Source organism: Polistes canadensis, unplaced genomic scaffold (assembly GCF_001313835.1).
Source record: "Polistes canadensis isolate GaletaPanama2010 unplaced genomic scaffold, ASM131383v1 scaffold_225, whole genome shotgun sequence".
Classification (NCBI taxonomy): domain Eukaryota; kingdom Metazoa; phylum Arthropoda; class Insecta; order Hymenoptera; family Vespidae; genus Polistes; species Polistes canadensis.
The window spans coordinates 29,877-45,816 of NW_014569772.1; the positions used below are offsets into that span (position 1 = coordinate 29,877).

The 15,940-nt window shown below is 26.4% G+C and overlaps 4 protein-coding genes across 6 annotated transcripts in view; 1 reads left to right on the plus strand and 3 right to left on the minus strand.

Annotated features, from left to right (window-relative positions):
- LOC106790228 (TAR DNA-binding protein 43-like) overlaps positions 1 to 2,642 on the minus strand; it is a 9,310-nt gene extending 6,668 nt beyond the window's left edge. The window contains exons 1-3 of one of the 3 annotated variants that reach the window (XM_014754988.1): positions 2,308 to 2,640; positions 671 to 798; positions 181 to 321 (exon numbers count right to left, since the gene is read on the minus strand). In XM_014754988.1, the coding sequence (XP_014610474.1) occupies positions 181 to 321; positions 671 to 798; positions 2,308 to 2,545 (507 nt within the window). In that variant the 5' untranslated portion in view covers positions 2,546 to 2,640. Of the gene's footprint in view, positions 1 to 180; positions 322 to 670; positions 841 to 2,307 lie in introns of all 3 variants that reach the window. The other 2 variants (XM_014754986.1, XM_014754987.1) reach the window with 2 other exon arrangements.
- Positions 2,643 to 3,836: 1,194 nt separating this feature from the next.
- On the plus strand, positions 3,837 to 11,712 carry LOC106790245 (uncharacterized protein DDB_G0287625-like). The gene is made up of 9 exons (XM_014755013.1): positions 3,837 to 3,859; positions 9,760 to 9,940; positions 10,074 to 10,103; positions 10,182 to 10,432; positions 10,540 to 10,687; positions 10,785 to 10,911; positions 11,068 to 11,246; positions 11,416 to 11,561; positions 11,634 to 11,712. The coding sequence occupies exons 2-8, from the start codon at positions 9,781 to 9,783 to the stop codon at positions 11,553 to 11,555; spliced, it is 1,035 nt and encodes a 344-aa protein (XP_014610499.1). The 5' UTR covers positions 3,837 to 3,859; positions 9,760 to 9,780; the 3' UTR covers positions 11,556 to 11,561; positions 11,634 to 11,712.
- On the minus strand, positions 3,857 to 8,968 carry LOC106790244 (DNA replication ATP-dependent helicase/nuclease DNA2). The gene is made up of 13 exons (XM_014755012.1): positions 8,771 to 8,968; positions 7,959 to 8,653; positions 7,599 to 7,863; positions 7,351 to 7,528; positions 6,969 to 7,254; positions 6,421 to 6,828; positions 5,958 to 6,341; positions 5,478 to 5,874; positions 5,203 to 5,396; positions 4,920 to 5,106; positions 4,635 to 4,835; positions 4,368 to 4,550; positions 3,857 to 4,276 (listed from the first exon to the last, which is right to left on the minus strand). The coding sequence occupies exons 1-13, from the start codon at positions 8,801 to 8,803 to the stop codon at positions 4,043 to 4,045; spliced, it is 3,645 nt and encodes a 1,214-aa protein (XP_014610498.1). The 5' UTR covers positions 8,804 to 8,968; the 3' UTR covers positions 3,857 to 4,042.
- LOC106790246 (protein singed wings 2) lies at positions 11,533 to 15,150 on the minus strand. The gene is made up of 9 exons (XM_014755014.1): positions 15,002 to 15,150; positions 14,712 to 14,874; positions 14,197 to 14,353; positions 13,874 to 14,022; positions 13,191 to 13,379; positions 12,904 to 13,062; positions 12,401 to 12,511; positions 12,137 to 12,226; positions 11,533 to 11,781 (listed from the first exon to the last, which is right to left on the minus strand). Exons 1-9 carry the CDS (start codon positions 15,148 to 15,150, stop codon positions 11,596 to 11,598), a joined length of 1,353 nt encoding a protein of 450 aa, XP_014610500.1. The 3' UTR covers positions 11,533 to 11,595.
- Between the last annotated feature and the right edge of the window lie 790 nt (positions 15,151 to 15,940).

The window sequence follows — 15,940 nt, forward strand, 5'->3', positions numbered from 1 at the left end:
ATAATAATATATGTACAGGGCTAAGTAAACATTTGTACAAATTATTTATTTATCTATGTGTGGGCACTTACAGCTTTTACGGCAGTTTATATTGAAATAATATTTTTAATAATGACTAATAAAATGTTAAAAAGAAGAAGAAGAAGAATAAGAGTTATTAACTTTTATTATTGTTCTTACCTTACTATTGGGAACCTTGACGTCGCACCACCTCCCATCTATCATGTGTCGTTGAGCAAGACATCTTAACTGCGATTCATAGCTTCCAAATCGTATGAATCCAAATCCTTTGCTTTGACCAGATTTTGCATCCTTCTTTACCTAATACGCAATTTATTTATTAATTTTTAATATATATAACACATATGAATATATATAAAATGGTTAAAAAAAATATATAATACAATAAAGAAATTCTACACAATGAAATAAAAATAAATAATTATTATTTACAAAAAAAGAAAAATAATGTAATAATTAATACGTTAAACACTATGCCCGGTTCCTATAAACCAGCATTAGATTTTTTGTCCAGATCACACCGGTCACCAATGGTCGACAAATCATCATCGTGGATTAAATCAATAGCTTAACGAAAGAAACTTTTGTTGTTCTAAATATAATTTTAAATAAGTTCGATATGAATTAATAAAAATTGTTAATAACTTACTTGTGCCATTAGAACTTCACCGAATGCCTCGAAGTACTCCCTCAAGTTCTGCTCGGTTGTTTTCCATGGTAAGCCCAGTACGATCAAGTCTGTACAACGTAACTTTGTTTCCATTCTCTTTGTCTTAGCTGTGGAATTTTCCAAATGGTCATCAGATTTACGCTTATTTTCTGAAAAGATGTCACAAACATTTACTTCTATCGGTTAGTTTTCTATCGCTATGCTTTGTTAACAATCTCATAGACCAGTGTTAACCAAACTGTTGAATTGTACAGTGTAGGTTTCGTGGCCAAGGATGATATACAGGTGCACGATCAAGAAGCTAAAAAGCTGGAAAAATTTATTATAACACCAAAAATAAATAATACCAGACTAATCCGGATAATGTTATTATTAATTTATATATACCTGTTACGATTAAATATTATGTAAAAAGATAAATGTATTAATGTAATTGTTAGAGTTTTAATGAAATACGACTTTTAAGCTGATTTTTTTTTTTATGTATGTATGTGTTTTTTTTTTGGTCTTCCTTAATTATAGTTTGGAAAACACTGGTACAAATGTTCTTTAATCTTTTCTGTACCAGAACACTCTATTATTTTATTATTAATTATAAACAATTTGATAGAAAAATATCGAAATATTTATCATAGTAAAGTATATATTATCACCATTTATCTCTATTTGTCAATACTTAACAATATTTAATGAGAAACATTTTTTCTTTTTTTTTTTTTTAAATATAAGAAAGAGAAAGATAATATACGAATACGAGTTTATTATCGAGATTATAAAATTTCTATTGCAGTAAAAATATGATTCTCATTTATATCTATATAATAGCGAAGCAGTTATCATTTACGTATAATAGAAACTTTTGAAGCATGATATATATCCTTTTATTATATATTTAAAAATATACATTAAATATATACTATAAGTTTGTTCTTCCGCAAATAAAAATTGATAAATAAAAAAAACCCCTTTCCTTTCAAGATAAATACCGGTGGTCACGCGCGTTAGAGAATCGTAAATACAATTATTTAAACAATTATACATTATTATAGTATTTTATTTTTTAAAATTAAAAAAAAAAAGAAAAAGGTAGAGATAAATCGTAAAGTACAAAATTATAACAATAAAATATATATTCCAAAGAAATATTCATTCTCAGAATAGATAAGATAATCGACAAAAAATGTATCTATATATATATATATATACCTATATATCTATATATATATATATATAAAAGAAAAAGAAAACGAAGAAATAGTAGTAGAAAATTAAAGAGAAATCGAACGAAGGTCATGTATATTGGTCGAAATGTGGCATATCGATAAAATGAAAATGAAAATGAAAATGGATAAAACATTTTTCGTTTTTATATTTTAAATTCAGTTCGTCTACGGTCATACGATACGATATATACGCCATCACCGTCAAACGGTATAAGGGGAGGGGAGGAAGGCATCGGGCATCTTAAAAGCACCTCTAACGCCACACACATACATACATACATCTCATACATATATCAGTCATACCATATACATACATATATAAATCCATACATACATCCATACATACATACATACAATAGAATAAGAGAGAAAATTATCTGGTGTGATACACACCTTTAGGAAACACACAGAAATAGACTGCCTTGCCCCAACCATTTTCAGGTGGATGAAGTCGGCCCTCAACGAGTCGTACACCACGCATCGTCCGGGATTCTGGATTGCGATATTTAAGGCCACACGTCCCGGGAAATTGAGCAGACAGGGTGGTCAATAAAAGCGTGCTATCGTCTTCAGTAGGCAGCTCTATCGGTTCTTCTCCCTCATCTTCAGCGACTTGGATGTAGGACGTCATATTTGTCTCTTTTTTTTTTTTCTTTCTTTCTTTCTTAAAACACACTCACCGCCTATTTATTTTTTATTTAATTATATTCTTTCTTCTCTTGCTTGCTTGCTTGCTCAGATTGCTTGCGTCGTCGTCGTCGTCTTCGTCTTCGTCTTCTTCTTCTTCTTTTTGTTACTGTTATTATACTATTGTTATTATTATTATTATTATTAGCTTTATACCGTTATCGTTATTAATGTTAATTTACAGTTAATTTATTGTTGTTATTATTATTATTATTATTATTATTATTATTATTTCCTTTTATCTCTCTTTTTTTTTTCTTCTTCTCTTCTTCCAAAAAGCAGGGTAAAAAAACTCGTACAACACAACAAACACACACGTTCATTCGATTCTCAGTCAATCACGCAACACCGCACCTCTTTCTCTCCACTATGATCATCTTTCCTCTTTTCACTCCCCACTACTTCGATATTAGCATTTCCCACTATACCTCGCTCTCTTCTCTCATTGGTCGAAATAACTTTCGAGTTTAATACGCTCCAATGCGACGCCGCTTTTTATTGGCTAATGCACTCTCAGCGATATATCGAATTATTTACGTCAACCAATTATTGAATTGTTTTACTTTCGAGTTTTTCGATATATCGATATTTTTCATCTCGATTATAATTTTTCGTTTAATATTCCTATTACTACTATGTGCATTATCGATTTGTATAATTTGTGTTTTGTGTTTTATTTTTTATTTTTATAATTATAAAACTTATAGGTTTCTTTTTTCGAGTTTTTAATTTTTTTATTACTTTTAACGATAAAACGATGCAGCTTCTAATTGGCTGAAGCGTTACCAATCGTCAATCGAATCTGTTACGTACACCAATCATCGAACTACTTTCACTTCGATTGTTCGATATCGATTATTTTTTTAAATCTTCATTATAACAATGTTTTATTTTATTTCAATTTTTCCATTTAAATTATTAATTAGTTTTTTGATTATTTCATTGTTTTATTTTGACAAGTTTAACGATTTTAAACGCTAAATTGCTAAAACTTTTCAAAGAAATTGCAAAGATGCACAATTTACAGCATTACATTATCTGACATTTCCTGAACTTTAATTGCTTAATTTATAACTCCATATGGTATTCTACGCGTAGACAAAAGAGTGTACTTTAATTTAATATAAAAATCAATAAAATCCATTTGCAAAAAGTATAAAAAATATTTACCGAAACTTTTCAAAGAAATTGCAAAGATGTACAATTTACAGCATGCCGAGGAATTACTACTATCAATGACGGATTTCCGGCTTTGACGGTAACATATATAAACCAATTATATTATTTATTATATTATAGTACTTTATAAGAAATATCACTAATTAATATAACTATTGTATATAATCGCAAATAACTTATGTATAATATAAAAAAATATTAATATCACTTTTTGATTACATTCTATTAATCATGCCATTTTTCATTCAATTGTATAAATCATTCATTCAATTGTAAAGACATATTTGTTTTTCAACGAGTTAATGATCGGTTCCCATGTAAAATTGTAACAAGGGTCCTGTATGTTGATTATATTTTTTTCTTCAACTATATTAAAACATTGCTTAAACGGTGTATATTGACTCATAGTATCTTTATCCGCGATAATAATTAATTTGTGCCTTGCACGAGTAACAGCTACAGTTAAACGTCTCTGATCTTCTAATATTCCAGTATCCTAAATTAAAAAAAAAAATGATTAGGTCGATAGTTTACTCGTTAAATGAAAAAAATTCAATGGGCTATCGTTTATAAAATGTTAAATGTACCTGAACTTTGTCTGATTTTTTCTGAACACTTTTTGTACACGAATAGAAAATAATATCTTTATCGCGTCCTTGATATTGATCAACCGTATTTACTTCTATTTCTGAATCTATTAAACTTCTCAATAACATAACTTGCGCTTTATACGGCGCCATAATACCGATTTGTTTGCATTCTATTCCGATCTGTAATACAAAAATAAATTAAATATAAATTATGTTGACAACAAAATACGAATATAAAAGAAAACAAGATAATTATTAAATTACCTGAAATAAAGTTTTCAAAAGATATAAAATTAAAGCTGCTTCCCAAATATTAGTGCACGTTTGATCAATCTTAATATTATCTTTTTTATCGATAAAATCAATAGTCATCTCACGAATACAACCCGTATTTAAAATAATCACAGAATCATCTAACGCTGGCGATAATACCGTTTTTACCCATATTTCATTCGACGATGGTATCTGAAACATAAAATTACAATTCACTTTTAAAAAAACGAATCTTCGTTGTCCAAAATAATTTAAATCTATCGAAAATTTCATTACTTTCGTATTCGGTGATACGAAGGTTGCATTTTCTATTGTTTCATTGCCTGCTTTTAATTGATCGTTGTACGTTAATTTGTTAATCAGATTCATAATAGTTTTATTCATTCTATACTGTAACGTCAAAGAAATAGTATTGTTTTCCGAATCTAATTTTTCAAAAAGAGATTCCTCTGCGCCAAGGCTTCTGAAAAAGTATATACGATTTTGTTGAATAAATAAATGAATAATATTTTATGTATATATTTATATACTGTATTATATAAATAAAAATATATTTTACTTAGCCGTTTTACTTCTAATAACAGGTGATAATTGATTAGGATCTCCTACCAAAATAAATTTATTAACGTTGTACAATGGACCTAAAATTGCTGGTTGAGTTACTTGAGTACTTTCGTCAACTATACATACGTCGAACGTTCTTTTGTCAAAGAATATGTGATTAGAACCGTAACAAGTAACTCCTACAATGTTCTACAAATATATTGTTAATATTAATACACAATTATCTTAACATATTTTCTACTTTATATATACAAACAAAATAATTTATACCTTATTTGCGTACACCGATTTCAATTCTTCGATTGTTGAGCACTCTGATGTTAAATATTCTTCATTTTTATTTTTTAACAATGGATTTATCGAATAAGACGATCCCAATCTTATAAAATCGATATTTTTATTCAACAATTTCAACAAAATATTATCTATCGCGCTATGAGTATGCGATGTTACAACTATTGAGGTGCCTAATTTATATAAAACTTCAATCAAAGTTACGATTGTTTCAGTTTTTCCTGTTCCCGGCATGCCTTTTATTAAAACGTATTCATTAGCAGCTAGACACTTAAGAATTGCTCTTTGTTGTCCTTCATTTAAATGTTGTAATACTGTTGCTGATTTGAAGATAACAGAACGAGGTAGTTTTTTTAAGAATGTTGCTGGTTTTCTAAAATGTGAATACAATTATATTTATGTATATAATATTTAATTTGAAAACAAATATATATATATTTAATTTTAAAGTAATACTTGTCTATAACGATGCTTCGTAATCTTCCGCATATTTCGTTGTCGTATAACAAGCCTCCAACATTCGAAAATAAAGTTAATAAAGAAGTAATGGAATTATATTTATCGATATGAAAGTTTTCAATCGTGTTACGTTTCATAATATTACTGTTTAAAAGAAGTGTAATCGCATTTTTATTTATCTGTATTATAAAACCGGACGATATATTTATTCGTGTATCAGTACTAACAATAACGTATTCGTTTTCTATAAATTCTGTAGAAATATTTTTATCGATTACAGCTTGACTATTCGTACGAACAAAGATATGTTTAAATCTATCGTATTGTTCGATTACTTTACCGATAACTTTCAAATTGCTAATACAATTTCCTTTCATTTCTCTATAAAAAAAAAAATAAAGAATAATATTGTAAATGATTCATTTATGTTACAAAATATACGATAATCGATACAATTTACCTTTTCTCTGGTGTTAGAGTCCATATATCTTTCATTTTATATTGTTCAGCTTGCATATTTTCTTCCATTTGCAAAAGAGATACCCACTTGAATATATAATCTATATGATTATCTTCAAATACATTTAAAATTTCTTTACTGAGTTTGACTAATCCGTGAGATTCGGACAACTGTAAGGTATCGTCCTTTTTTAAATAAGCGCAACATAGATTATTGTAAGGACATTTGAGACAACTAGTATAATGATTAATAGGCTCTGGCAGTGGCATATTCTTCAACGCATCTTTAGAATCATTCGAGAATGTTATATTTTTCGTTCTGGTAAAATAATCAGCCAGAGTATTTCTTAATAAAATTAAATCTCTCTTTTCGGCACGACCGCACGTTATTTCACGCATCTTATTATTTCTGTGGTACATGAAATAAATATTAAATTATTATTTACGTTATATCGTTCTAAAGATATATTATTAAAATGTGTCAATTATTTCAAATAATATATCTTAATATTATTATTATAATAATTTTAATAAATAATTAATATATACTTAAGATATAATAATAATCCGCTATCGGTTTCTTGGCCCATAAGAGCCATCATCATAATATATAAAATAACTTGGCCCCTATGTTCCAAAGAAAATGACGGTCTTCCTGTTTTTATTTCAATAGGCATTATTTTTTTACGGGAATGAATTTTAACTTCAGCCGTTATATCGATTTTTCCCTTTAATCCTAATTTTGGTAACCAAATATTTTCTTCTATATCGTGTACCTCAGAAATCTTCCCTTGGAAATTATTTTTGTCATTACTTATTGCTTTTTGTTTTATATCTAAAATATTTCAAAAAAAAACAAGTGAGATTCGTGATATGCTTCTACTGCCTAAACATGAGACAAAGAATTAATATTCATGCGTATTTGTATTACCGTGTACGTAATGTTGAATAAATTCTGATATTTGCGGTACGTATGATAATACTTCGTCTTTACATTTTTCAAACGTAGATTCGGAACTGTACAACATATTAATCGTATCTTTCGATTGTAATTCAATTTCTGCCATTTTCCTAATATCATCTATTTTATAAATATTTTCAACTACACTCTGCGAAATCAAATAAAAAATATATAAAACATAAAAAATATAAAAAATTTACGAAATAATATATATTTACTTTTTGTAAAAGTGTATGAACTATTTTTCCAATAAGTAATGGCATCTGATTAGAGACAAAGTATGGCAAAGATTCTATTCTTCCAAACTTTTCACTTAACACTGCTCGTCTGGTGCAGTAAGAGCCGCCAACAATTGTTGTACTAGAAATTAATACGTCAGGTTTTATTATAATGTAACCGTGATCATTATCAACAATCCAATTCTGTGATTCTTTCTTCGCTTGTATCATTACAATATCGCCTTCCTTAATTTGTAAATCTTTCCTTGATTTATATAAACAAAAATAAATATCAATTAATATAAATGAAATTAATATTAAAATAATGAAGTTAATGCCAAATTTTCATTTAACAATTACCAATATCCTAAACATGTTACGGTCCCAAAACTTTTCAAATTGGTATGTTGTACTTTTAAGATTGTCGATTTGAAACTCTTTTCCAAATTTATAACTTCACATCGTTCCAACATATTAAGATTTATCTGCGAATCTAAATTCCAATCGGTATCAAATATCTCATCGAAATCTTCCACATTCAATTCTTCGCAGTTGTTCATGTTGTTGAACATTTGATTTAATTCAACTATATCCAAATTCTTGTTATCGTTATCTTTTACATTGTTAGTATTACTTGAGGTAGTTTCTTCGTCATCGATGATAGTTAAATCATCTGTAAAACCTTCGATCAAAGAATTATCAAATTCTTCAATTGTTTCATCGCATATATTTAAAGAATCATTATTGCAATTCTCAGATATTTTGCAGTTTTCTTTCTGCGCATCAATAATTTTGAGACTATTGTCCAAAAATGATTCTTCGACATTACCATAACAAATATTTTTTATTTTTATATTCGATTCAGAATCTGAACTCTCAGATCTTTTTCGCTTTTTATTAGCATTGCGGTTTATGGAAGAATCGTTTTTAATTTCTGTATCCAAAATCACATCTTTTTCTGTAATATCATTCTTTTCTTGAGATTTAGGGATTTTTGTAAAAAATGAATTAATCTTTTTCTGATTTTTTTCTGATGCATTTGCATTCTTCGAGCCCTTTAATCAAAAATACATTAATTATATATATAATGTAATAATCTTTATTATAAAATTTTGTATTTGTTCATGATCATGTGTAAATATTAAAATTTTAATGATAGAAACTATAGTTACCTTTTTTTGGATTATATTAGATTTTTTCATCATTAATTATATATTATTATTAACATGCAATTATTTTATGAAAATAATATAAAATGCACACGTGTATAACAATTTGCCTCCATTACTTTTGCCGCCAATTGTTTATTAAGATTCATAAACTATAAAAATATTTAAAATGTAAATACAATTAGTTGTTATTTCTGCTGATAGATCTTGTTAGTATCGTTACAGTCACGTGTTATCGAAAACCAAGGCGGGAAAGTTGCATTTAAATTTGAATGATTGAAAATTGAAAAAAAAATGTACATTGTCTTCTTGCTTTTTTTTTTTATTTAAATAATAATTATTATCCAATATATATATATATATATAGTGTTTTGTTAATTTCAATTAATTAATTTTATTGACGTTTGACGTACGAGACGAGTCCAATAAAAAAAAATGTCAAGTTTTACGTATTCCTGGATTTAATCGTCAACTTTTTGAACATAATTTAAAGTATAAAAGATTATTGTATATTTAAAATGTCGGAAGGAGTGGAACGAGACGAGATATTAGAAACTCGTGACTTTGGACCACCGAAATCGTTACAAAAATTACAGAATGCTGATATTTTATGGCAAATGATAAAAAAAAGATTCCCAAATGCTGCACCACTTCTTTGCGAAATGGAAACTGTTATCGATCGTGCCGATGATCTTTTGCAAGAGCTCAGAATGCCTCGTGCAAGATCTCCTGATGGTTTTTATTTAATAATTTAACAAAAGAAATTAATGTGTTATAAATATTTTATACATCTCGCGTATTAATTTATTTTTAGAAATATCAAATTTAAACAATTTAGTTGATTCCGGTGAATCCGACGAAATGATTTCATTGATTTGCGACGAATTCTTTCCAGTAGATGCCGATGTAAATTTATTCTACGCAAATTTAATATTAATCATTTCAATTTGAATAAATAAAGAAACATATATAAAAAGAATTTGTATAAAAAGGTTGTCGAAGAGGAAAGAATAATGATGAACACAGCAGGAACACAAATTTCGGAAAGTAGCATTTCCACCCTCGACACGGATTTTGATTCCATTTCGTCTAATCAGCCATCTTTGAGTGATGAAAAATTCAATAATTTGAAAGAAGATTTCAAAGACGAGGAACATCGAAAGGATAATGATAGTAATCGAGAAAAAAATATTATTAATCTCGTTAAACTCATTCAACATTTTATATTTACGAAATTTATAAAAATGAGATAGAATTTTTTTAAAATGATTAAAATCATTTGTAAAATATATTTTGTATATTGTAGATTTTTGGAAAGATACCAAAGAAGGGAACAGTGAGTTTGATATAAAAAAAAAACAAACAAATAATTTAATAACGAATAATTTTATTTATAAATAATATTTACGCACAGAAAAAATAGACGTGCATCTTCGTGAAAATGAACAAAATTTAAATGAACGTACGAAATCGTTGTCTAACGCGAAAGAAACTGTTGTAAACAAAATTTTCGAAAAAGTACAAGAAAATAATAATACAAATTCTTCGGGAGATTGGAAAGACAACGTTAACGTAGAAAATCATCATTCTACATTAAACAATTCACAAGATAATAAACAAATGCGTGAAAATGTTGATAGAATTAACATCAACGAAAAAAGAGAGGTATTTAAATAAATTATACAAAATAATATGACACATACAATTAAATATCATTTGTTAAATTGATTGAAAAGTAAAAATCTTCAAAGTTAAATAATATTTGATTACAGATTTTTATTGAAAAAAAGATAAATGATAAAACACCATTGGATATTTTAGAAGATTATGCTAATAAATGTAAAATAAATATTCAATATCATTGCGAGAAAAATAAATGCAATCGTTTCGTTATCACCGGAAAGTTATCCGAATTTTCTGGTTAATTTTGTATTTATTAAATCAAAATATAACCAGTTTAATATATATATACGATATATTTAATAAATTATTTATTAATATTAATATTTATTTTCAGCAACCGATTGCGGTGATACAGAAATTTTGGTTAAAAATAATATAGCAAAAATAATATTGCAAAATATAGCCGATCATCAGATGAATGACAAAGATATGAAACAATTGTTGGAATTATCTCGAGAACAGTAAATTATTTAAATAAATTTATTACTACCCTTTTCCCTTTAATTGAATAATAATAAATTCATATATATATATATATATATTCATAATTTAATTGCATAATAAAAATAATGTTGTTTTCTTTTTAAAAAAAAAAAAAAAACACACACACATACAAGAATATTAGAAATAATTAATTTTGGAAAGGACGATACCATAGAGACACCATTAAGAAAGGTTTACATGCTTTGTATAAAAAAGGGGGGTCCCCCACCGAAATACATAACAGAAATGAAATACAGGCACGAAGGTGTTAAATTTGTAGCCAAATGTGTGGCTCTCGATCACGTCATCGAAGGTAAACCTAATAATTATTTACAATTTATTTACATATACAAACATAACTAAAAAAAAAAGAAGAAGAAGAAGAATTTTCATGAAAAATTATTAACCGATTCGAGATTTTTTTCAATTTTTTATTCTTATTTTATTTATTTATTTATTTATTTATTCTTCTTCTTTATTAGGACAAGGTAGTAGCCATCAAAAGGCCAAAAAATCAGCCGCGGAAAAATTCTACGAGAAATATTTGAACCTAGGAGAAGATGACGATGAAAGAGAAAGTGGAGGGGGTGGAACAGAAAAGAAAAATTTATTTTCAACATAATATAAGGTTTTTTTTTTTTTATTAATCAATGATAATATTTTCATGGTATTTTAGATACGATCCATGGTAATTTTCCAGTTTTTTTGAACGACCAATAATCGTACAAAACTTTGAAAATAATTAATAATATCATCAATGCCAATATAATGTTTAAAATGTCTAATGGATAAATCAACGTATTGTCGTCGGGTGATATGCAAATTTCTGTTCGAGTTAAATCACGAATCTGCTTGAAAAAGAAATGTAAATAATTAAAGTAAAAGATATATTTAAACAAAAAATACAAAGCAATTTATTCTACTGGAATAATTCGATTTCAAAAAAAAAGATAGGGGGAAGGGGGGTGGGGTAGGGGAGGGGTTGTTATCGATCAAATTAATACCGATTGAAATAAAACGTTGAACTTGTGCGAATGAAAAGAGATTTTTCTTTCTTTTTTTAATTTTTACTACTACTGTTACAAAAAAAAGAAGAAAAGAAATGATAAATCGAATTTGATCAACGTTCGGTATAAATTTTCACGATTAAAAATCCCAAATTAATAATAATAATAATAATAATAATAGAGGCAAATAAATTACCTGTTTGTTTGAATTTTCGTCATCGCTGATAACTGCACACTTGACCTCGTTTATATCTCTAATTAAATTTGTATACCTAATCAATAAATCCTGTAATGCCCATGAAAACACCTTTACGTTAATAAATGAACGAAACATTATCTTTAGATTAACACCGAATTAATTATTTTTTAAAAAGAAATATATATATATGTACGCGTACGTATATTTAAAAAAAAAAGAATAATTTGCAAATATTTTCCAATACAATTGAATTTTTCTTACCTGAAATCCAGGTGTAAAGAGACAATCACATCTCCAAGGATTATTACCAAGATACAATCTAACAACGTTATTACTTTGTAACAAAACATTTTCCAACGCGTAAGTTGGCACCTAAATGAATATTTAAAAGAAAGAAAATAAGAAAAGAAAAAAAAAAGAAGATTATCCAAAGTATTACGATGTTTTATTGTTAATTAGCATATTCAATATTGATCAGGTGTTTCAAATCTTCTTAAATATTCTAAGTACCATTGATTAATAAAATTTAACACGAGAGAGAGAGAGAGAGAGTATTGTACGAATTATTAATAATATAAGACAAGTTACTCATTAGATTGTTAAATAAAATAAAATGAAATTAAATGAAAGTAATTGTTTGTTTTTTTTTTAATATCTCAATCCAAATTATTGGGGAACAAATATTGCGATAAAGAGAAGAAGAACAAAAAATAAGAAAAAAAAATAAATGATCATTATATAATATGATATAATTAAATACAAACATCTGAAAGTTTATTTCCACGAAGGCTTAAAATTCGAAAATGATCTAGCCAATAGGAGCCATCCAATTGTACTATTGATTCAACTAAATTGTCATTCAAATATAAATCTAATACTTGTTTGTAAACTGGATTTTTAATTAATGGTGTTAAATCCTTGATCTGTAATCATACAAATAATTATTTATCGTATTTTGTATACTTTGTTTTTTTTTTTTTTTTTCTATAAATCATATATTTATAATTATTATAATTATATTTAGTAATAATTGTAAAACTTAAAAACAAACCTTGTTTCCAGTTAAATGTAGGGTCGTTGTATTGGCAGGCAAAAATTCAGGCATTTCGGTTAAATCGCGATAACTGCAATTAACTGATGCAAATGCCATTAATTGTTTCGATGTTCTTTTACCACCACGTCCAACCACGTATACTAATTCACAATCGCATAAAGTTCTTTTGCATTCTTCCTTGAGCGTCTATTAAATTAATTACAATTCATTCATTTCGAATATTCACACAAATATTTAATTCAATTCTTTTTTTCTACTTTGACAAATTGAATAAAATTAAAAACGCGAAATGATTGCAGGATAAATGTAATTTAATCGTTCGTTAAATTCAACACAAAATAATTAACTTGTATTTTGTATTAAAAAATACTTAAACAATTGAAAAAAAAAACAAAAATAAACAAAAAATACATTTGCAACACATTACTTTATTTGAATTACTTATGTTGTTGTTGTTTTTTTTTTTAATTGTCAATAAAAATTCGTTGATTAACAAATTAATTGATTATTAGTTAAAAAAACAATGATAAAAAATTATTCGAATAAAATGTGCGATTTGTATTATTATAAATAAATATATATTGTATCGTATGGGAAAAATTTGTTGACAAATTATTTACCTGCTAATTTTAATTGATAACAAATAAGGGAAGAAAAGAAAAAACATTTGTAAAAATTACCATAATAATTTGAACGACTTGTACGAGTGGTCTTCCATCGTGGGGAATTGAACAACGTAATTTTTCACGATCGACAATTTTTTTAGCAAAAGATTCGTTCCTCGTGTCAAGTATCCAAGCCATATTTTCGTTACATTTCAAAGGATTACCTTTGTGTGTGTTTGTTTTTTTTTGTTTAAATATATTATAATTATTATATCATTAATACGAAATATATTTAGAAATATTTCGAATATGATTATTATTGCTCTTAATTAAATTTAATACAATATAAATATATATTAATGATATTAATAATATTATTTTTTTTGCAATATACATACCGAATAAATAAACATGTTGTAAAGTTGATAAATTAAACGTATTAATATAGATTTCATTGAAATGATTGTATCTCAAATCGATGACCCTTAAATTGTTGAGTTTTGCAAACAAATCCAATGATAGTTCTTCCAATTTGTTACGCGTTAAATTAACTTTCTGTTAAGAGAGAAACATGGACGAAACAGAAACTTGGGGTGTGGTTCTTCCTCGTTCTATCTGTACATTTATTATTTATCCCAAAATTCGACAAAAAGAATGTTCAATAAAACAAGAAGAAGAAGTAGAAGAAAAAAAAAAGAACACAAAATATCAAATAAAAATCTAAAAACCGAATATGAATGAATTAATTCATTAATTAATTAATTAAAAAAAACAAAAAACAAAAGAAAATAATAAATTATTAAAATTACATAAAAGTTAATTAACGAAAAATCCGAGAACAATTTTTTCACAAACTTCAGATGAATTTCAATAGATACACCTGTCGTGATTGCAAACACCTGTGTTCACTTACTTCGAGAAATTGACATTCTTCGGGAAAAGGATTAACAATTTTCGTCAAATTATTATTAATTATTTTCAATTTTCTCAACGATGAAAATCCTTGCAAAACTTCTTGAGGATCTAATGTTGAGTTAGGCCAATTACACAATACAAGTGTGTGCACCGTTTTACCTCTATAGAAAATGAAGATAATATTTTTACACGAATATATTTTCTTTAATTAGAAAAATATTTGTTGAATAATAATAATAATAATAATAATAATGATTTATATATTAAATAAAATTGTAAATTACTGACTCGGTTTTATATTTGTCGTCAATACCACCGTAACATGTTAAACGATGTCCATTATCTTTCAAATGACATTCTTGTAATTGGTTAATCGAATAAATTCGATGACAATCTAAATTTTCGTTATCTTGATTAAAACCATGAGAAAATATCATTCTCGATTCTAACGTTATCATCCTGTATGGGGGGATGAAAAATAAATATATATATATCAAAAAATAATTCAAATAAAAATAAATGATTAAACGTTAATGTATAACATATATTTTTCTTTTATCTACGTTTAAATTAATTGCAATTGAAAAAATGTTGTCTTAACAAATATATAAAAAAAAAAAAAAAAGAAAGAATATCGGAATAATTATTATTATTATTATTATTACTAACGCAAAGTATTATTATTATTAAAAAATTTTATCTTATCGCGTACTTTACGAGAATTATTATGCAAATAAGAAGAAAAAATAAAAAAAAAGAAAGATTAGGTTTTCTACGATCACGTGTTTTTTGTAATGCGTGTAAAAGTTACAAACAAAAAAAAAAGAAAAAATAAACAATAATTGTTGCGTGAGCTTAATTCTGTCTCACCCATGCATAATACCTTACTTTTACGTAATAACAACGTTAAAATACTTTTTTTTTTTTTTCTTTCTTATTTATCTTTTTAGTTACGACAACTTACGAGTGTTATACTAAACGATTTTATCACATTCGTATGAGATAATAAATGTATACGATGTTACGGTAAAAATATGCAAAATGCATTATCCTAGTTTTTCTTTTTTAATACGTTTACTGAAATAATAATTGGACTCTAATTTTTTTCTTTTTTTTTTTTAAATGACGAGCTTAAGCCTCTTAGTTTCTTTTTTTATTTGCTTTAGTGTGTTCTCTTCTGTACAATTAACAATTTATTATATTAAATTTCATATGCAATAATATTTA

Coding starts and splice junctions, on each gene's coding strand:
- LOC106790244 (XM_014755012.1), bottom strand. CDS start 8,803: ATGATGAAAAAATCTAATATAATCCAAAAAAAG. Junction 6,829..6,968: donor GGATTATTATTATATCTTAA/GTATATATTAAT, acceptor CATGTACCACAG/AAATAATAAGATGCGTGAAA. Junction 4,836..4,919: donor TCGTATCACCGAATACGAAA/GTAATGAAATTT, acceptor TTTATGTTTCAG/ATACCATCGTCGAATGAAAT.
- LOC106790245 (XM_014755013.1), top strand. CDS start 9,781: ATGATGAACACAGCAGGAACACAAATTTCGGAAAGTAGCATTTCCACC. Junction 10,688..10,784: donor AAAGTTATCCGAATTTTCTG/GTTAATTTTGTA, acceptor ATTTATTTTCAG/CAACCGATTGCGGTGATACA. Junction 11,247..11,415: donor TCTCGATCACGTCATCGAAG/GTAAACCTAATA, acceptor CTTCTTTATTAG/GACAAGGTAGTAGCCATCAA.
- LOC106790246 (XM_014755014.1), bottom strand. CDS start 15,150: ATGATATTTTCTCATGGTTTTAATCAAGATAACGAAAATTTAGATTGT. Junction 14,023..14,196: donor ACAACATGTTTATTTATTCG/GTATGTATATTG, acceptor ACACACACAAAG/GTAATCCTTTGAAATGTAAC. Junction 13,063..13,190: donor TACATTTAACTGGAAACAAG/GTTTGTTTTTAA, acceptor GTATGATTACAG/ATCAAGGATTTAACACCATT.